The following is a 22,077-nucleotide window of genomic DNA, read 5'->3' as shown; positions in this document are numbered from 1 at the left end:
CACTTGTGTGGGATAAAGTTTCCCATGGGCCCCTGTGGAGAGGCTGCACCACTCTCAGGGGATTGGGGGTGGTCTCAGCCCCCCTCACCGAGTGCACTTGCATGGCACTGAGCAAGTTGGCGCCTCTGACCCCTGAGTGGGCTTGAGCTTTTAAGAGGTCGGCATGCCCCCTTAAACTTGGTGTCTCCTCAGAGCACAGCACAGATGCCCAGCCAAAACACCCAGGGCGAAACCACTCCAAGAGGTTAAAGGGCTTCAGGGGAGAGAGGGTACAGAGAGATAGAGAAACATTAAATATTAACTTTGAAGATTAGAAATGAGATGTGTACTGGAATGAGATCATTTGGGGGTCTGATGCAAAGACCCAGACTTGTTTCTAGGGGTTTCTTGGGGCTTCGGGGGCCTCCTATCAATGGACTGTTTGGGCACCCATTTGGATACATGCAATCCTAAAGGCTATGGGCAGTGACAGAGTGATAAGTCTTTATCACTAGCCTCAGGGAGAAGTCCACCTAAGAAATGTTACTATCCCATGATGGAGCAAGACCCAACCGACCAAGCTGGGAATTATCGCCTACTGCAAGGCACCCCTGTACTTTGTTGAACTCTCTGTTTTCTGTCTCGCCAATGGGCCGGACTCTCCAGCCTCCAGGCCTCTGCCTCTGCTCCAGCCATGACCAGAAGATCCTTTCCTTTCTCTTTCTCTTAACTGTCTCTAGTGATTCTCTAATCCCAGCTCAGGCAGGATGTCGCCCTCCGGCACGTCCAGGCTGGCCAGATGTGTCTGCTGCATGCTCCTGTGGCTCCCTGGACTATAACTGCCTATCTTCTTGTCTCACAAGAGTAAAATAAGGTTATTAAAGGTAGGAACTTTGTCTACCTGCTTATTACTGAATCCTCAAGACATGGCACAGGATCTGAGATGCTTCCTGAAATACTTCTGAATAAACAGCAGACAAGTGAATCAATGAATTTCAAGTATATTTGAGGAGAAGGAGGAGGGGGGTGGGCAAAATAAAACAAACAACTAACAGTACGGCAGAGAGGGACACAGGACCTGGAGATGGGGCCTGAAGAAACAGTCTGCCACATATTTCCTGAGTGCTACCCCAAGGAAGAGGGGCAGCTGGAGGCCGGAGGGCCTGCAGAGGAGCCAGCAGGTCTAGCAAGGAGTGCCTTGGGTGGAGACTCCTGGGGCTAATTTTGGTGTCACCACTGACTTCCTTAGGGTGCTGAGCCTTGGGTTCTTCGTCCGTTGGTAGCATTTGGGTGCTGGCCTCCCACAGACACATCAACAAGTTCATGGGGGTCTCCTGTAATAGGGTCCTGTGACTTGCCTCTTTTTGGAGGTTAGTCTTCAATATTTTGGAACAACGTCCATATTTGGCCTCTCTAGATCACATTTTTACTCTTCCCTTCCTTTTCTGAGTAACCCTATGGAACAAGGATTCCTGACCCAGCGCTCCAAGAAGCCAAACACAAAACCATCCCTGTCTTCGTTATTGTATACCTTTGGTGCCCTCCCACAGCCTCATTCATTCATTCATTCAACATTTTTGGGAACCCTGGCCACAATCTAGGCTCTATGCCAGGTGCTGGAGTCCCAGATGCAGTCCCTGCCATCTGGTAATTAGTGATGCTAGTGAGTGTCCAAGGAACCAATCATTAAAGAAGAACACGTGCTGGAAGAAAGAGAGGGAAACCAAGCAGAAGAGAGGTGGACTAGCTTGGCCTGGGGTGGACAGAAGGCTTCCTGGAGGAAGTGGCATTTCAGATGGGTGGGTCTTGCAGGAAGCCAAAGGTACAGGCAGATGCACGGGGAGGAAGTGATTCTCACCCAGGCAAGGGGCATCGTAAGATAGGTTCATATAGTGATGGGGGCTGGAAGCTTTAGAGTGATAGCATTTGAGGTATGGTCCCAGCTCTGGAGAGCCATATATATGTCACCTAGCTATGCAGAATAGTCCTGTAGATACTGCAAACCCAAGGGAGGTGTAGGTGAGGATGTAAATGAGGGTTGTGGATCCCATTCGTTCCTGGGAGAATGTGAGGGACTTATGGAAGAAGGACTGTGTTTCCCACTGTCTATCCTTTGGGGCTTTGACATTTCCCACCTGACAGCCATTTGCAGAGTAAAAGCCTCAGTGATTCTAATCATGCTTGGTGAATGCTTTGGGGCAGTCGCCTCACTGGACCCTTAGAAACCCAGGTCACAGAAACACCATCACCCTTCTGAGATTCAAAGTCCTCCCTCCCCAGGTAAGTCGGCCCTCAATCCAGGAATCAGCCAGCCCTGGGACTTTCGCCCTGTCCCAAACCAAGGGATCTGTACCTTTCTCCCAAATTACTGGTGGCCCCAGGAAGAAATCAAGAGTGGCTGACTTTAGGCAGTTAGATTAAACATCAAATGCATTCATCCCAAGTCTAGGCATACACCTATAAGGAGAGACTCCTCTTAAATTTTGTCATTTCATTTTGTAAAATTGAGGTCGCCCCATAACACATGAACACCAGCATGGGATGCTAATTTTGTGCTGTGTTCTTTTGGGTAATCTCAAAGTTCCAGGAAGCCTGACCTTCCTGAGCCTGTGTTTCCTTCCCTCCCCTCCGCGGCCCCTTCATTTCATCTGCAACAGACGTCAGCAGGGGCCCTGAGTGTTTCCCAGACCGCTCAAGCAGAAACCCATCCTGCTCACAAGGTGAGGAGAGCCAGGAGCTCACAAAGGCCCCTCCTCCTCTTCCCCAGGAGGTCCAGGACAGGGCATCCCCAGGACAGACCTGCCCTGGGGACCCCGGAACACAAGGCAGGCACTGAGAAACAGGAGTCTCTGGGCAGGGAGGTTTTCATATCCTCCGGGTTTAATAGCTTTCCCTGAGATGGAAACTTGGGTTGAAATGATTTGCAGCTTTCCAGATTTTCTGAGTGTGTGTCTTTGGGTTTATTTTTAGCCACAGGCGTTCATTTCTTGCCAAAAAAACCTGCTTAAATAAAACCAACATTAATATTTTTACTTAACGGAAAGAGTTAGTCAGGACAGGCTTTGAACTGGGACTCCTTATCTTGATGGGGGGTGCATGTTAACGGTCTGGCCTTGGCTTTGACATCAACAAAAAGGGCCTTTGAAACGGACAAGAGAGAAGGGCCCTGGGGGACTGGGGTAGGATGCAGGAAGAGCCTATTTGTGGGACTTGTCTGAAGAGAGAGGAGAGTTCCTCCTCACTCAGGCTGCTCGCTGCTCCCCAGCCCCAGCCCCCAGCCCCCATGCTCTTGCAGTGGGAGTTGGGGGGTCATCATCTTCCTGGAAGGGCGGGAGATCGGCTCTGGCTTTGCTCAGAGCCCGGCTGTGATTCTGCCTTGTTTCCAGCTGCTGTCCTTACCTCCCCCTACCCAGATTGGGTCCAGACTTCTGCCTCCTCTGGATTCAGACGCAGCAAACTGAGTCTCTTCTGCAGGATGGGCTGATGCTCAGATCTGATGCCATCTCCAGGGCGCTTCCCTGACACCCCTCCTCTGAGACGGACTTCATCTCCTCTTGGCTCTATCCTGGCTTTCCATCCTTGCTTATATTACTGAGCCTGCCTTAGTTGAGTATCACTGCCAGTCTCTCTTACCTCTAGCCCTTGAGTTCCTAGGAGCCTTATTTATCCCTGTATCCCTATATATGTCTAGCACTCAAGCACCTTCCTGGTTGCTGAACAGTTGTGTATCTGACCCTGTGAACCGAGAATTGCTATTATCCCCTTCTGATTGAATAAGACTCAGAAAAATTGGTCATTTGGCAGAGCTTGCACAGTAGTTATGTATCTGTTTTTAAATCACCCTTTCTGTGTGACACTTTATACATGAAATCACACTTAGCTTCCCATATTCAGCAAATACATATGAGGTACCTGTTAAGTGCCAGGCACTCTTCGGGCAGCTTTGGCTACAGCAATAGGTAAAGCAAAGAACCTGCTGCCCAGGGGAGGCTTACATTTTAATGGGGAGAGATGATCAGTAAAGAAGCAAGTTAATGCATAGTGTCAGATGGTGGCCAGTGTCTGATGGAGCACAGTGTGGGGAGCCAAGCGATTGTGAGGTGGGGGAGGAATGTGCATGGATCAGGATCAGGGATCAGGGATCAGGGAAGGTCCCCCACCAAGTGAAGAAAGAGTGTTCCAGCAGAGGGAACTGCATGGTCAGAGACCCTGAGAACACGTTTGGGTGCCAGGGTGTGCAGTGCAGCGAGCTGTAATTTCCTGAGATTAAGAAGGAAAATCTCGGGAAATTGACCCATGAGTTGGATGGGTCGAATTTGAGATGTTTTATTAGACTTGCAGGTATAAATGTAGATTAAATGTAGACTCTGGGATATATAAGTGAAAAGGTCATCAGGGAGGGGAACAACATACACTGGAGCCTGGTGGTGGGTAGGGTAGGGGGAGGGAGAGCATTAGGAAAAATAGCTAATGCATGCTGGGCTTAATACCTAGGTGATGGGTTGACAGGTGCAGCAAACCATTATGGTACATGTTTACCTTTGTGACAAATCTGCACATCCTGCACATGTACCCCAGAACTTAAAATAAAAATACAATTTGTTTTTTTTTTTTTAAAAAAGTCATGAGAGTTCTAGGTTGGCGGTGGCAAAAGTGTGGGAGCTGTCAGTTGTGCAGATGGTGCTGAGACCCACAAGCTGGAAGAAAATAGCAGGACCAAGAACCTGCTCCTCGATGACTGGACTGAGCACCAAGAAGGTCATGGGTGACTTTGACAAGCACGGCTTTGGAAAGGTTTGCGGGGAGGCTGCCTAGGTTATTGTAGGCACCCTTGGAGGCTGGTAATTATCACCCACAATTTATCTGCTGGGATGGGAAGTGACTTGACCAAGGTCACACAGAAGCAGGGCAGCAGCTTCACCCAGACCCCACGCGCTCCATGCCTGTTTTTCATTCCAGTACGCCGTGATCACTTCTCTAGTTTTCTTGATCTGTCCTTTCAGCTTCTGAGTCTTTCGGGAGGATTTTTTTGGGGGGTTGGGATTGTGGTGATTAATAGGCTGGTAATCAGAGGGACCCGGTCCAGGCAGGCCCTTCAGGCCTCTGCTTTTCATCCTTAGTTCCGAAGGCCCTTTCCTCTCACCTAGACATCATCAAATCATCCCCAAAGAGGCAGCAGATACCTGAGAAGGACCTTGAGAAGCGTCACTGGAGGAAGGCTCTCAAGATCCTGGGGGGATGAGGAAATGCTGAATCACAAGAATCTTTCTGGATTCCTCTTGCTGTTTTCCTGTGATTAGTAAATTTAAGAATCTACAAGTAATCACCATCAGCAATATAACAGTGTATCATTTGTCTAGCTTCAGGGTTACAAAGTACCTTTGTACGTATATATTGTCTCATTTAATTAATCAATCTAATTAACCTCAGACTTCCAGTGTTGGGAGAAACCTGAGGGAGCGTGTGGTTTTGTAGTTTCCAAGTTATTTGTTTTTATTCCATGAAAGCCTTGCTGGGGAGCACAAGAGTCTAAACAGATGATAGATACACTGTTATATTGCTGATGGCGATGACTTCTAGATTTTTATTACTAATCAGAGGACGTGTGTTTGCGTAAGTGATTGGGAAGGGTTGTGGGTGGGTGATGTAAGGGATGTGAGGCTCACTGGGAGCTTATCAAGGGTCCTTCCTTTTAGGTATCAATCTTCTTCTCTGATCCTCTGCAGTGAAAGTGTGCAGTAAAATTATGAACTATTTTGCAACCCATGTGAATCTCATGTAAAGGTTTCTAGGTGGTCTGCTGTCCTGAGGACCTCCCTTTTTTTTTTTTCCCAATAGGATGCAAAACTGCTTACAGGCTACCTGATCCTCATCTTCCACAGTTGGAAAGTAGGGACATGAATAGCCACAACAGTAGCCACCTCACCAGGTGTCCATGAGGACAGCGTTAAAGAACATGCGCACGTTGCTTGGCACCTAGGAGGCATTTGATAAATGGTAGTGGTTGTTATCAGTATGTTCTAGTTCCCTTCCTTCTCCTCTAGATTCACTGATGTGATGCTAAGAAAAGCAAGCAGTTTGCAGTTCTTGAATGAAGAGTGTGAGAGCCCGGCTCTGCCCTCCTTGGGCAGGCTGCATTGTGGAGTGTCCAAGGTGGGCAGGAAAAAGACTTGCTTGGCGGGCTCCGGGCCGAACTCCCTGTGGGTCCCTGACCTATTGCCCTTGCCGTGAGCACTCCGGCCTCAGCAAGGCCCCTCCCTTTGTCATCCTGTGGGAGATGATAAAATACACATGAAGGGGCTGTGAGACAAGCTGGGTGACAGGGATCCCTCTTTCCTCCTTTTTGGTGTGTTTTCATGGGGAGGGCATCATTCCAACATTTCCAGATCTCTCTTTTCCTCCAAGTCTAGGCCCAAGATGTGAGCCCATGGTCCAGGCTTTTCTTCTTACCTAGAGCCTGCCTGCTGGGGTCCCATCAGAAGAGCAGCCCCTTCCCTGGGATTGACACTAACAGTGACTTCTGCTTTTGAAGAAATGCAGTCTACCCGCTAGCCAGACGTCCCTTACTTATCCTTGCTGTCCTTCTAAAAACCATGCCTTAAACCAGCAAAATCATTCCATGGGGCCTTTGGAGAGACAGGAATGGGTGTGCGTGTGTGTGTGTGTGTGTATGCGTGTGTGTGTGCGTGTGTGTGTGTATGTGTGTGTGTGCGTGCGCGTGTGTGCATATGTATGTGTGTGTGAGCGTGTGTGTGTGCGTGTGTGTGTGCGTGCGTGTGTGGTGGCAGTGGTATCTCACCTGCTAGATGGCATGAATCAACTCCTAAGTCATGGAGAGGATTTGTACTGCTCTTCCCTTGATGCTAACATGGGTGGAACCCCGAGTCCTAAGTTAGTACCCATTAATTAGTTACGGGTCCTTGATCCCCAGACCAGCCAAATGGGTAGCATTGTTGCTCAGCCTTCTAGCCTGCCAGTAGGAAAGTCCAACCATCAGGTCGGGGAAGAAGGGTCTGGATTTGGTTGACAATGGTTGGATGGGGGATAGAAACTGAGAGAGGGAGGACAGCTCAAGGGTATCTTGCCCCACTCTGTTTATGCTGATGAACAGCACATGTGCAGTTTCTGGAGACGCACCAGTAAGCTTTTCTGGAAACTCAATCCCAATTGCCATTGGAAAATTATTCTTTGTTAAAACTTGTGCCACTGTGGTCTATATTGCTAGAGCTGGAGGTGGGGAAAGGCAGCATGAAGGTATATTTGTGGAAGAGGTGTGCCTTGTTTGCCTTGCTTTTGTAAACTCTTACTAGCACTCTTGCCCAAACAAATATTCAAAGGAAGCAAAGACAGTTCAATAGAGATACCCCTTTATGCCTGGCTCCTCAGGTGCATGATATATTCCAGAGGGCCCCATGTATATTTATAGATCAATGTGCCAATTACATAAGAATACACATCCTAGTTTCTTTGTAGATACTTTTACATTGAAATACTGCTTATTCCTTAATCAGTCTCTCCCTTGTTTCCTCCTCCTCCTCCTCCTCCTCCTCCTGCTCCTCCTCCTCCTCCTCCTTCTCCTTCTTCTTCTTTCTTTTTTCTTCAGTGAGACAGAGTCTTGCTCTGTCACCTAGGCTGGAGTGCAATGGTATGATATAGCTCAAGCAATCCTCCCACCTCAGCCTCCTGAGTAGCTGAGACTATGAGACTATGAATACATGGCACCATGCCCGGCTAATTTTTAAAATTTTTTATAATTTTCTATTTTTTATAGAGACAAGGTCTCACTGTGTTGCCCAGGCTGGTCTGGAACTCCTGAGCTCAAGTGATCCTCCTGCCTTGGCCTCCCAAAGTGGTGAGATTATAGGCATGTGCCACCACACCCAGCCTCTTCCTTGCTTCTTTTGACCACCAGACCCCTAGAAGCCCAGATTCTCTTCCTAAGAGCAAAAGAGATTCTAGAGAGACAAGAGAGACTCAGAGGCTGAGATTCACGCTGAGCCTCACCTCTCCTCTGATTGGTGCTTCTGTACCTTGGAGACAAGTCCTCTAGCCATAAACTTTTAAAAAAAATTTTGTTTTAGACGGAGTCTCACTCTGTCGCCAGGCTAGAGTATAGTGGCGCAAGCTCGGCTCACTGCAACCTCTCCCTCCTAGGTTCAAGTGATTCTCTTGCCTCAGCCTCCCAAGTAGCTGGGACTACAGGCAGCCCCACGCCCAGCTAATTTTTGTATTTTAGTAGAGATGGGGTTTCACCGTGCTGGCCAGGATGGTCTCAATCTCTTGACCTCGTGATCCGCCCACCTCAGCCTCCCAAAGTGCTGGGATTACAGTGGTGAGCCTCTGCACCCGACCAGCCATAAACTTTTAAACCTTATCTCCCCACTAGACTAGCCATCAGTGGAAGCAGGAAATAGGACTTCTATTTCTTGTTGTCACCCTCACCAGCACCCAACCCAATGTTCCAGACACCAACCTAGTTCACGCCTGTGTTGGTTTGGCTGTTAGGGGGCACTGGGTAGACAGTGTAGGGGCCATACTTCAGCATGAATGGGAGTACAGACAACCTGTGTCCAGCCTGGCCCATCTGTAAAGCTGGCTTCCAGCCACCACAACAAGGTGGAAGGAGGCTGGACATACTGCCAGCTACGAGTTTGAAAAGTGTCTTCTGTTGTTGGAAGACCACAACCTCCCCCTACGCCACTTCCCTTGTTCCCTGTGGCCCCTGGGCCAGCGAATGCCTCGGGAGAACCCTGATTGCCAAACAGGAGAGTACAAAATAGCACGCATTTGAATTACAGAGGAGAAACTGGAGCAAATACAGACAGATTAATGCACAAACCAAATAGGTGGATCTGGGGTTGGCCAGCAATTCTACTTTGGAAGGACTCTGAGAATCTATTTTGAGGGTAGAATGTAACTTAATTGTAGTTCAGTTTAGTGAAGTTTTGTTTTTGTAAGGAAAACATTGGTGTGGCCTCTTCACTGGGCCATCTCTGCCTCAGACTTTTGGAACCATGACTGTGATCTTGTTTGGCTGGTCTTGGTAGGCCATTCTTGGGTTACACGTGGGTGATAAGGTGGGATGGGTACAAGTGATGGAGTAGGCACTCCTGGCCCCCAAATACCTCCTACACTTGTTCTGACTACTCCATCTGTGCTTCTCCACCTCTCCCTGAAGTTCTGTAAGGTTAGAATATTTTTATGAGGTTGCCTCTCTTCTCATCCTAGGGAGAACTCCCAGGCCTTAGCTTATAGTGCATGTTAGAAGTCTGAAGATGGTATGCCCTCAGATGGAAAAAAAATAGACATTACGATAGTGGTGATAATGCTAATAACAGTGGTAGCAAACACATGAGGTTTGGGATGGACTACACACTGTTCTCGGTGCTTGTATTAATACGACCCTCACAGCAACTTTATGAGGCATTGTTGTCATCATTTCCATCTTACAGATAGGAAACCAAGGCATAGAGAGGTTTAGCAACTTTCTGAAGGTCACCCCGCAGCAAGGCTGGGATTTGAACCCTGGCTATCAGGCTCCAGAGACCAGGCTCTTTAATGCAATGCTATGTTGCTGGTCCAATCGTAATAAGCAAGTCACTTGTAAGCCACATGAGAGGCACTGGGCTAAGAAAGCCAGAGAGATTTAGGAGGAAAGAGCCCCAGAGAGATCAAACAGTAATGGTGGAACCCAAACTCCAATGCAGCTTCCTCACTACGAAAGTGTATCCTTTTCACTAAACTATCCTCAGATGAAAAGGTTCCAAGCTCAGGCCGTTTGGGGTAAGGAAGGAGTTGGCTCGTTGTATGTGCAGAAGCTTCCAGCAGTACCTAGCTTTATAGGGCAGGTCTGCTTGTGACATCTTCTGTCTAAATCAAGTCAAGCCATTTTGGAACCAGGATGTTGCTATTTAAAGGAATCCCTTTTGCCTTGCCCCTCCCACCCCTCCCCGGCCAAGACTCACTCCCTTGTTTACCTTCTGTGTTAATGAAGCAGAGAAGATGGGTCCAAATCACTTCAGGAAGAATCAGTGGTAAAGGCTGGCAGACATGCCTCTGCCAGGAGGTGAAGCCGTTATAACCTGCCTGTGAGAGTTAATATGGAGGAAACAGTCCCCAGGGCCTCCGGGAGGCTGGCTTGTTGCCGAGAATGCTACCGCAATGTTAGAAACAGAGGTGGATGCAGGATCTTGAGAGACATTGGCCTGGGATCTTGCCAACCTCCCGTTTTTACAGCAGACTTGGAAACAACCACTCGCCTCCTCCTAATTTGAGCTGCCTCCACTAAATTGCTCACTTTGCCAATGACTCTGTGTATTGCCATCCCTGGCAGGGAAGGTCTGAAGGGGCCATTGATTCATCTGAACCCTGACTTGATGTCTGACTGGAAGGGTAGGATCCAAGCTCATTTGGAAAGAAACAAGACAGAATCCAGTAGGGATGAAGAATCAGTTCTTAGTAAAGATTTTTTTAAAAACAGACTGGAGTCAAAGAACTGGGATACATAGTGGAGCATCCACAATGAGGAAGGATAATGGAGCTACCAGAATATGTGTGTGTGTGTGTGTGTGTGTGTGTAGGGTATTTTACTTAAGCATTTATTGAGTATCTACTCCTTTTGGGGCTAAGTGCAACTTGAGGTAAGAAAGAACGATAGGATCTCAGGGCTGAAAGAGTTCAATTTGTAATTCAAAGTATGACTGCATAAGCAAGCCCCATTCCAAATTCCTGTTGAGGTCTCAGCATGGAAGTATCCAGCACCCCCATCGTAACCCCTGACAGAGGCACTCCCTGCCCTGATGGCAGCCCCCCTGCCTTTTGTTGCTGGTTCTTATTATTAGATGATTTTTTTTCTTTGATTGAGCCAACGAATGTTACTCTCAGCAATTTCCAGTTTTTGTATTCAAGACCTGTCCATTTGCTCCTCCATGTGCCGATTTTACAAATACCTGTAGACAGCTCTTGGGTGCTTCTTTTTCACACAAAGCAGAAAGAGAAGCACAACCTTATAGAATCTAAAAGTCAAGTCCTCTATTCTTTGTGTTCCCAGGGTATGTGGTAAATGCCTCTCTTTCAGCCCTCGACCCACTGGGTGTAATTACTTTTGTACTCATAGTGAACTAATATCTACTGGGTAACTCCTTTCTGCCAGACATTGTAGTGGGAAATTTCATAAGATTTTTTGTTCAATCCTGATTCCAATTCCCTGATGTAAGGAGAGTTACACCCTCTTTATAGATGAGAAAATTGAGACTCAGAAAGAGGAAGTGGTTTCACTTCTTGGTCAGTTTCCTTATCTAGATAATGTGGATGCTAATATTGCCCTTGTAAGGCAGTTAAGAGAAGTAAATAAGTGAAATGTACATGGCACATAGTGGGTGTGCAATAAATGGGAGCTGTTTTCATTGGAGCAGTCCTTCCATGGTTAGCCCATTTCATTTTTGGTGATGATAATGATGATGATTATATTAATAACATTTGTCTAGTGCAAACTATGTTCAAGACGGTGTCAAATTCATCATCTTGACTAATCCCTTCAGTTCAGGAGATTGGTATCATTACGATTCCTGTTTTATAGAAGATGAGGCCAGAAACAAAGTCATTTACTTGCCTACAGTCCCAATAGCCATAAACAGCAAAGCTGAGATTGGAACAGGTCTGTCTGGCTCCTGAGCCCCCACTCCCAATTGCTCCTTCTTTACCACATCCCCACAGAGCTCAGACTCTATTGCATCCCTTGCTATCTAAGCACTGGATACCAAGGGCTCAACCAGCATGCTAACTGGGGGCACTGTGGGAAGCTGGGGTGCACCACAACCCTGTGGACATATCAAGATGTGGCGAATTAATGCATGCAAAGGAAGAGCCCCAAACGAAGTGGTTAGAAAGCAGTCCTAGTGGAAAAAGAACAGCTCTGGGAGACCATGGCATTGTCAGGTGGACAAGGAAGGGGGGACAACGGCTCTAACAGGAGAAGTAGATTTTAGATTATGGTGAAGTCACAAAGTCAAGAAAATCCCCAGGGTCAGGGCGGGGCCAAGGGATGACTATAGCCTAGGAAGTTCTGGAGCTGGCAGTTGTGAACATGTGGGGTAATTAACTTGAATGGTGGCTGCTTCTTTTTCCTCCAACCTCCCTCTCACCCCAGGGAATTCCCACTCTTATAAACACAATCATCTATTCCAGTTGGCTCCAAGGTAAGAGAGCAATTCCAGGCTCCACGGAGGCTAACATGCCCGCCCTGAGATGCTGTTCCTGATGTGGTTCAGGCCTTCCTAACCTCTTATTGTCTCCTCCTTGCTGTCTCTGCAGTGATCCGGGCCAAGGTGGTGGGGAAGAAGCTGGTAAAGGAGGGGCCCTTCGGCACGCTGGTCTACACCATCAAGCAGATGAAGGTAGGTAATGTCATCAGTCTGGCTCCAGGAAGGTTTCTGGGTTTTTGCCAGAAGAGTCCTGGCTGAGGGAGGCAAAATGGGTTGGAACTGGGGTGTGTGTCTAAGCACCAGCCAGACCCAGCCCTTGTGCCTGCTGGAGAGGGAGCTGCTAAGGCAGCAGAAAGGGATGGGTAGGGAGGGGGCATGGGGCTGCCTCGTCCAAGAGCCCATGCAGGTGGAGTCACTCCAAGGCACTTGTTAGGAGGCTGAGCTCTGGAGCCAGATGGCAGATAGCCTTGTTAGCTGGTAACCATGAGACCTTGGTCAAGTCACTGCCCCTCTCTGGGCTTTAATCTTCCCAATTGTGAAATGAGGGGGTTGGACTAGATCATCTCAATGGACTCTTCCGAGCTCTGACTATCTGGGATTCCACAGTGCTTACAGGTCTCATTTGGCCACTGAGGTTACAGCTTAACTCAAATGTTTACACGGAAACTGTGCTGATCACAGGAACCTCATCCCGAGGCAGGAACTTCATCTTCTTTCCCTATTTTCCCAGCTGATGGTCTTCTTGCATCCTAGATAGTTAGCAATGCTTGCTAAACATATTCTTATCATTAAACATATTACTGAGGATATGAACATCAGGAAGCACAGGAAGGAGGTACGCCTTAAGAAAAAGAACACCAGATTTGAAATCTAGAGAACCTGCTCCTAGTCTCAGCTCTACTCCTAAATAGCCTGCTTACCTTGGGCTTGTCCCTTTTCCTGGGCCACAGTTTTCCCACCTGTTAACACTGTGGGGTCAGGCTTAGTGCTCCTAACATCCTCTCTAGCTCAGGCATTCTAAGCATCCTGGGATGCGGGCCATGTTACTTGTAAGGAGGAGTGGGTGGTATACAATGGAAGGGTGTACTGGTGATTGCCTTAGCACAGAAGACTGGGGCTTCACCTTGAATAACTCAGCAACTGGTTCATCACCCTATATTTGTAAGCACCTCTCTACATGCAGAGCTCCCATCCAGGAGCCACGGAAGCCGTGAGGGAGATACAGTTTCCATCTTTAGGAGCTAGAGTCAGGTTGGGAGAGAAGAGGCATGTATGTGTGTGACTCATCAGAAGTTCAATGTGGGGTGTGCTGAGGTTCACAGGAACTGTCCAGCCCTTTAACTTATTGCTCATATTTGCATCCGTAGCAATTAGGGTAGGACCTGGCATGCAAAAGTGACTTGGTGAATGCTTACCCATCTAATACGGGCATGAGGGTGAGACCCCATAGGCCTGGAAACTCCCCGGAGGAGACAAGCTACAATGTCCAGGTAGAAGGGAGTGGGGCAGTGACACAGCCCATGGTGGTACCCAACCATCCCCGATGCCAACCTCCAGGCTTCCTTATTCCTGTGTCCTGAGGCCTGTGGCTGGATGTACTAATTTTGTGGAACCTGTTGCTTTGGATTCAATTTTGCAAACATCCACAGCCTTCTGGTTATGTAATGTCCAGAGTCAGCCCTGGCCAGTTGCCCTTGGCTGCCTAAGCTTGGTCATGAGACCAGCTTATGTCTTCAGACAGCCCTGGGGAGAGAAGAATGGGCGGGGGTGGGGAACCAGCAAGAGCAACAACAACCCAAAAAATCCACTTTGCAACCTCTGGCAGTCAGCGCAGGAATGCCAAAGCATATTAGACCAAAGCAGAGGTTCAGAGAACACATGAACCTGCCTGGTCTGGAACAATCCTCATTACGAGACACTTGGTGGTCAGCAGAGAGCTGAGAGAGAAATAGCTGGGAGGCGGCAATTCCTAAGCCTGCCTGCTTTCCTTCCTACCATCAGGGCCTAGAGACCAGGGTGACCAGAGGCCCTTCCTGTGGGCAGAATGTCCCACTTCCCCTTGCTGGTGTCAGACCAGCCACGGGGGTCTGTCTAGAGACCAAACATTTGCTAGCCCATCAGTTTCAGAAGACACACTCCCACTCCCAGTCTGGTGGGCTTAGGCTTTCTGTTCACCATCCTTCATCTGAGCTCATGAATCATGTTGCTGGAATTAGACGTAAGGTCCCTCGTCTCACTTCTGACAGAGGCGCAAAGGGGAAATGACTTACCCAGAGTCAAGCATTTAATTAAGGGGCAGATCTGATCCCCAAGCTGAGGCATCGGAATTTCTTCCCAATCCTGTGTTCTTTATGTGACTCCCAAATCTCCCTGCCATCTTACTTTAATCATCAGTCACCATCTCATGGCTTTTATTCACTCTGACCCTCCCACAGGTGGGTATCATGATCCATAGAACTGGTCAGTGCCCTTCTATCCAGGGATGCCACTGGAATCTGCTTGTCTCTAGGTACCAGCTTGCAAGTCAGAGAAGACACAGGCTAGAAGTAGAAGTAATAGTCCATCCATCCATCCTCTCATGCTTCCCTCCCACCCTCTCTCTGTGCTTAGTACTGTGCTATGAGCTGGGGATACAAAGATAAAACACTGCTTACAATTATAAGACTCTGCATCAGTAACATTTACTGAGCAGTTGCTTTGTACCAGGCATTCTGCTAGGTCTTTGCATAGATCAGTCCTTATACTAACACTGTAAAATAGATAACACCTTGTCCTCTGTTTGACAGGTGAGGCAACTGAGACCTGGGAGGTCATATAACAGTTAAGATCACACAGCTACAAAGTGGCAAACCTGAGTAAAACTATAGGGTCTTTGCCTATAAGGAGATAATACAGTATGGAGCAGCAGGCTGATTCATCATTCCTACCTGCTTTGGGGGATATAAATGCCTACTCCATATGTATTTAGTTCCCAGGAAAACAAAAAGAAGTCAGCTTGGGTTTGTTGGTTTATCATCCAGCAGTGTAGGGCTGGACTTATAATATCCTGCAAAGGATGTATCAGAAAAATCTTTGTAGGAGGGAAGGGGGAGGCCAGAGAGGCAAGCCTGCATGAGTTTGGCACTGGTCCCTGGGAGGCTTTGTTCTAGCGGATTAGAGAGTCTACCCTAGAGAGTCAGAAGGGGTGAGCAAGGGCTCCCTCAGAGCAGGACTAAAGGAACTGGGAGAACCTGAGACTCGGAGCCGCCCTGTCTGACCCCTCTCTACTCTCACTGATGAAGGGCAGGCAGACCTTCTCCCGTCTGCTAACTCTGGAGCCTCTGACCCGTCTCTCAGGAACACTTCAGTACGCAGAGACCTGCGATGTGTGTGTGTGTGTGTGTGTGTGTGAGAGAGAGAGAGAGGGAGCAAGCGTGTTAGAATGTTGAGAGAGCTTATTGCAATCTCAAACTTGGAAATTAGCTGGGGCTGAGGCCCTGGGCTGTGGGGTGAAGGTGAAAGTTTCCAGAACTGGCTGCTCTAAGCTGTGGGGACTTTATCTCCCATCAGGATCATGAGAAACTGATCCACTGTGCTAGGAGTTATTGTTTGTGTAGTGGAGACATGCTCTCTGGCTGGCTGCAGGGGACAGAACGTGGGGGACATTATGTCCCAGCTGGTCCTGGGAGGGTCCCATGGGGAGCCCCGCTGGTCATGTGCTTTGCATGTCCTGACTGTAGGCAGAGCAGACCTCCGGGGACTTCCTTCCTTTAGTGGTTTGTCTAACCAAATGAGCAATAGCAGGGTCTTGCCTTTGAAGCTCCAGCTGGAAGCATCTTTGACCCCCAGCCCACAGGGAACCATTCTTCTTGCAATGCCTGTGGCTCTTCCTGGCTTAGGACTCTCATCCAGCCCTCTGCAGAGACTGGCTCCATTTCCACATTCTCTGCCTGTCCTGCTAGACAAATTGCTGTGTAGAGAAAGATCATGCCCCCGATAGCTTGGTCGGTCTGTAAATAAGAAGTTGTGGGTTTAAATGAGTCCATGATGTACGCCAGCATCCAGAACAGTGTTGATCTCTGGTAGGCATGCAAGACATAGTTGGCATCATTGTAGCAACTCATGCTGTCAATGTAGAGTGAAGGCCAGACATTTCATAAGAAATGTGCAAATGTCCCCAGACTCAGAAACTTCTTTTTTACTTTATTTGTCCCTTCTCTCCAAGGGAAGCTAACATCTTGGAACTTTGCATAGACGCTACTTGTGTAGATGCTACCAAGAAGAGGAGCCTAGAGGCATGCAGAACCCAGCCAAAAAAGAACAACCCACTTATGTCTGAAGTTCTAAACCAGCTTTAACTACTCTTGTTAAGAGCTGAGGAAGGGACTTAGGAGGAAGGGGATCAAACTCGTTCCTCCTCTCCTTACGAATTTCAGTATAACTTGTTCTAAGCTAAATTTTATTGAATGTTGTGGGCTGACTGCTATTCTAAGTCATTTGCTTCTCTCAAACACCCTAAGAAGTAAGTGCTTTGACCCATTTTACAGATGAAAAAACTGAGGCCCAAAGAGGTTAAGTAACTTTTCAAGTGGCGAATAGGTGGCAGAGAAGATTCAAGATTCAACCTCTGGCTTTCAGCCTCCAAAACCTGAATTTACCACTGATCTCCATGGCATTGGTTTGGATTAGATTACCTTTAACATCTTTTCCAACTCTGAGATTCTAGGATTCTCTGATGTCAGGACATTATAAATCTATTATGACTCTCCTAAATTTGTCAAGTCAGTTCTAGATCTCTACGATTACAGACATGATACTTTTAGAATCAATATTTAAATTAAGGTAGGATTATTATACGGAAAACACAACTGAGTAGAATTTACCTTTGCCATGTTGTTCTTTTCAGAATTGAACCTAAAACACAGCACTATGTTTGTCACAGCCAGTCATTTGTAATGTATCAGAATTTCAACTCTAGGCAAGTGCTAGGAGTTAAAATGCAGGTTCCTTCAAACTTCCAAGTAGCTGCAATGCCAAGCTGATTTCGATGAGTTTAGTTCTTACTGAGCAGTTCAAGTGACCAGACTGTAACCAGGGGCTTCATTCTCTCACTCACGAAGCACTAGGGCAGTGAAGGGGAAAGACTGACGCAGAAGGAATGAGGTTCCCATGGGCTGGGTCCAAAAGACCTAGAGCGAGTGCTTAGTTGAAACATTTGCCAAAACCTCAAGGAACACCCACACAAAAATAAGAAGTTGCTCGGCACAGAAGTCAGGGTAGGGGATGTTCTTCGAAGGCCACACTCCATGGCAGGCATACAGCAGCACACTTAAACATGGTTCCTGTTAAGGCTAGAGAGGCACCATTCACGTAGAAGAAGTCATCATCGTGACTCTACCCACCCCGCGCCCCCCCCCGCATAATTGAATGCTGAGTGCAGAGGGCATTTCTTCCAGCACTTGGCTGCGTGTCTGTGCTCAGTTGGCAAGCCTTGGGGGAAAAGAGGGGTTCAGAAGGAAGACCATCTGAGTCCATCAGAACAATGTGCGCTTTTAACAAGGCAGGGGCGCCCAAACTCAGTAGGTCCAACAGACCAAGTTATGCCGTGAAGGTCTTGTGGACCACCTACCCCCGCCAACCAGTCACCACTTAAAAGATGAGAAAACGGCAGTTCACAGGCCAAATGGGAGGCATTTGGAAGAGACACCAACGAAGTGATGTCTGGTTTTGTATTAATTACTGTAAGTAAATTAATAACACATGCCAGGAAGTAAAGTAGAGGCATTTTCCTATTATAAACCCTTGGGACAAGCCCAGAGACCACCAGCGGTCCAGGGCTTGTGTACTCTGAGAACTGAGGGGATAACAGAATTCTGCAACACCTTAGTGCCCCACCCCACCCTTACCAGATCCCACAGTTCACAGCATCGCCTTGGCACACTGGGCCTGTATAATACTCCTGGACTTGACCTGGAATCACAAAGAGGACTCAGCTTCTGTTGCATTCAGTCACCCCAGTGACTCTGAGCACACACTGATGAAGGAGGCACAGTGGCCATAAATGGAAATAGCATTTGCCTGCTTCTGGGGACCTTGGTCATAGGCTTCTGAGGCTTCCTGGGAGCCAGTCTAAGATAATGGGTAAGAGTATGGACTCTGAAGGCAAATTCCCCTGCTTGGAATCCTAGCTCTGCCATTTCCCAACTATGTGGCCTTAACAAGCTACTTAGCCTGCCCGTGACTCAGGCTCCTCATCTATAAAATGGGCATACTAGTTTCTACCTCATAGGGTTGTCACGGTGATTCGCGGGCTAATATTAAAGGAGATTTCTCAACCTCAGTATCACTGACATTTGGGGCCAGATAATTTTTTGTTCTGGGGCTGTCCTGAGTACTGTGGGATGTTTAGCAACCTCCCTACCCTCTACTAACTGTTGTGACAACCAAAAATGTCTCCAGACATTGCCAAATGTCCCAAATATTTCCTAGGGGGGCAAAATTGCCTCCAGTTGAGAACCACTGTATTAGATTATGTCGTAGATACAAATAGCCAAATATCAGCAATTTCATGTGGTTCAATCTAATAATTATAATAAAGTGTTCAACAGTTAAAAATCTTTGAACTTTGTAGATATGTTTATGTGCTTCATCTGGGATAAAGGATCCCAATGCTTTCATCAGACGCTCAGAAGAATAAAAAACATGGAGAATTTCTAACCTGAATTCAACATTCACCAGCCAAACAGAATTTCTATAAAGTGGAGTTTGTAATACATCCCTCCCAGGGCTCTTTTAAGGATACTGCAAGGGGAATGTGAGTGAGAATGTTTTTGTGGGCTGGAGAGTGTCACAGAGATAGCATGAGAATGCTGGCTGAATTCATGGGACTCAGGTCCTGAGGTTGACAAAGAAAAAGTACCCTTGTCACAGCTACTTCTCTGGATTTCTGAAAAGGTGCTGGGATGTGAGACGTGTAGCTGAAGGAGTGTTGTGGGCCAGTTGGAATGGGGGGTGTGGCTGGCTGCACAGGAAGGTTTCTTTGGGAAGGCACCAACCTGGGAAGGCACCAGGAAGGCTAGACAAGAGGATCGGTGGCTTCATCTGGGGTGAAGGGGGCCCTGGGTGGGTAGATCAGTGACAGGCCACTGGACAGCCGAATAGGGGAGCGAGATTCCCTCAGATCCAATGTCAGCAAGCCTTCTGGGTGCTGAGCCTCCTCTCCTGGGTTCCTTTTATTTTATTGATACATAATAAATGTACATATTTTGGGAGTCCATGTGGTATTTTGATATATTCAAAAATGTACAGTAATCAGGGATGTTCATAACCTTAAACATTTATCATTTCTTTATGCAGGGAACATTTGAATTATCCTCTACTAGCTATTTTGAGATATACAATAAGTTAATGTTTACTGTAGTCATTCTACTGATTTAATGAACACTGGGTCTTACTTCTTCTGCCTACTCGTATTTTTGTACCCATTAATTACATCTCTTTCCCCCAATCCCTATTACCTTTCCTGCTTCTGGTAACCACCAAATCCGCTGTCTATCTTCATGAGATTTACTTTCTTAGCTCCCATATATGAGTGAGAACACGGTATATTTGTGTTTCTGTGCCTGGCTTATTTCACTTAGCAAAATGACCTCCAGTTCCAGTTGCGCTGCCACACATGACAAGATTTCATGCTTTTTTCTGGATGAATCATATTCCGTTGGGTATAGATACCAGGTTTTGTTTTTCCATTCATCTGCTGATGGGCACTTAGGTTAATTTCATATCTTGGCTGTTGTGAATATTGCTGCAGTAAACATGATAGTACAGACCCTTCTTCCATATTCTGACTTCCTTTCCTTTGGCTATATACCCAGCAGTGGGATTATGGATCATACGGGTGTCCAAATTGGAAAGGAAGAAGTCATGATGTTCCTTTTGCCCACAGATGTACCGAGGCTTCACCAAGATGCCCCACGTGCAGTACATCCACACGGAAGCTTCCGAGAGTCTCTGTGGCCTTAAGCTGGAGGTCAACAAGTACCAGTACCTGCTGACAGGTAATGGCCAACTCTAGCTTCTAAGGTCCACTGTTTCTTGACTTCAGAAGAACACACAATGAGTAGCTGACTCACCAAATGTCCAGTAAATCGTAAGGAGTCTCTAATGTTGAATTCATCCTACTTACCCAGTGCTAAGAGCTTGAGGCTCCTACACTTAGGCTCAACTCTGGAATTAGCTCCACCACTCACCTTGTGAGGCAAATCTCCTAATTTGTAGCTTCTCAACTTTACTGTAAATAAAAAGGGAGTGTGTGTTCCTCTCTACCTCACACTCAACCTGTTAGGCCTGCGTTTGAAAGTTATTCATCTTTAGGCAGTCAAGGTAGTAAAGGAGAAAACAAAAACACAAATCGTTATAAAGGGAGTGAAAAGTTGGCCTCTAGTCCTAGCTCCAGTATTTAATGGGCTTGGGACCTTTGGCAAATCACTTTACCTCTCCAAGCCTCATTATCCTCATCTGGAAAAATGGCGCTACAGTCCATTTTGAAAGGTGTTGGGGAGGGTGAAATAAAATCATGGGTCTGAAAAGTACCCAGCCACAGTGCCTGGGCTAAGTGGGAACACAGTAGGTGTGAATTCTTTCTGGGCTGGGCTCTGGACAAAACAACCCTCTCCTTGTTTTCTTCTTTCCTCCTGTAGGTCGCGTCTACGATGGCAAGATGTACACAGGGCTGTGCAACTTTGTGGAGAGGTGGGACCAGCTCACCCTCTCCCAGCGCAAGGGGCTGAACTATCGGTATCACCTGGGTTGTAACTGCAAGGTAAGCCCTGGGGTCACTGGGGGAAGGAGGGGAGGTGCTGACTTGCAGCCCTAGAAACATCAGCTCCCAATGCATTGGGAGCCAGGCCCTCGTGCTGGGAAGGGTGTGCATGTGTTAGGCCAGGGCAGAGGGGCAGGTCTGAGCAGACACAGTAAGGAATGTTGCCCCAGGTGGGGCAGTGAGGAAGGCAGGGAAGGAAGAATGCCTTTCTGCTGTAATGGGCTGCCTCCATGATGACCACTTGCAAGCTGCTGGGGCATGAGGGCTCTTGAGTCCCTGGCCCCACCTGGCAGTTCAGGGCTGTAGGTATAGGATCCTGACAGTGGCAGGTTCTGCCAAGTGGTTTCAAGTGGGCTCACCCTGGTAGCTGACTCATAAGTCAGGTGGGCAAATGTGCCCAGGACTACAGAGACCAGATGCTACAGAAAGTCTTTCTTCAACCAAGCCCATCCCCCTGACCCAAGTATAGGGCCAAGGTACAGCCTTCCTGCTGTTGTGGGAAGTTGGGCCATTCTCTCATTTCATCTTCAAAACAATCCTGTGTGGTTTTAATTACTATGATCTCCATTCTGCAGATGAGAGCTCAGAGAACTTAAGTAACTAGCCCTAGATCCCACAGTTCACTGAATCTGGTTTCCAAACTAGGGCAGCTAGACTCCAAAGTTTATACTGTAACCTTTCTAATTCCTCAATTTCCTAAAACAACTGAGATCTCCTATCTATCTGAGATGAAAAAGCCCTCTCAATGGTCTAATTCTGCTACTTACTGGCTGTGTGACCTGCAGCAAGTTACTTAACCTCTCCGAGCCTCCTATTTCTTTATCTGTAAAAAGGGAGATAAAACTGTGATGAGAATTAAAGAGAATACTATCAAAGCACTTATCAGAATGTCTATTTCTTTATCTGTAAAAAGGGAGATAAAACTGTGATGAGAATTAAAGAAAATACTATCAAAGCACTTATCAGAATGTCTGTGAGATAGTAGGTGCTCAACAAATGTTGCTAGTGCTATTTATATTATTATCACTGAGAGACTGACATGGCTAGGCTTCCCCTGCAGTGGCCCCAGGGTCTGAATCCAGGCTTGGCAGCCTC

General features: G+C 47.4%; 2 protein-coding genes across 8 annotated transcripts in view; one reads left to right on the top strand and one right to left on the bottom strand.

Moving 5' to 3' along the window:
- The window catches only part of SYN3 (synapsin III), a 548,186-nt gene that overhangs the window by 332,589 nt on the left and 193,520 nt on the right, over positions 1 to 22,077 (bottom strand). The window lies entirely within an intron of this gene.
- Positions 1 to 22,077, top strand: part of TIMP3 (TIMP metallopeptidase inhibitor 3) — a 61,685-nt gene that overhangs the window by 35,702 nt on the left and 3,906 nt on the right. Inside the window, exons 2-4 of the mRNA XM_045364294.2 lie at positions 12,292 to 12,374; positions 20,107 to 20,218; positions 20,861 to 20,982. Of these exons, the coding sequence (XP_045220229.1) occupies positions 12,292 to 12,374; positions 20,107 to 20,218; positions 20,861 to 20,982 (317 nt within the window). The remainder of the gene's footprint in view (positions 1 to 12,291; positions 12,375 to 20,106; positions 20,219 to 20,860; positions 20,983 to 22,077) is intronic.

Source organism: Macaca fascicularis, chromosome 10, assembly GCF_037993035.2.
Source record: "Macaca fascicularis isolate 582-1 chromosome 10, T2T-MFA8v1.1".
Taxonomy (NCBI): domain Eukaryota; kingdom Metazoa; phylum Chordata; class Mammalia; order Primates; family Cercopithecidae; genus Macaca; species Macaca fascicularis.
The sequence above is the reverse complement of the archived record's forward strand: the minus strand, read 5'-3'. Positions and strand labels throughout refer to the sequence as shown.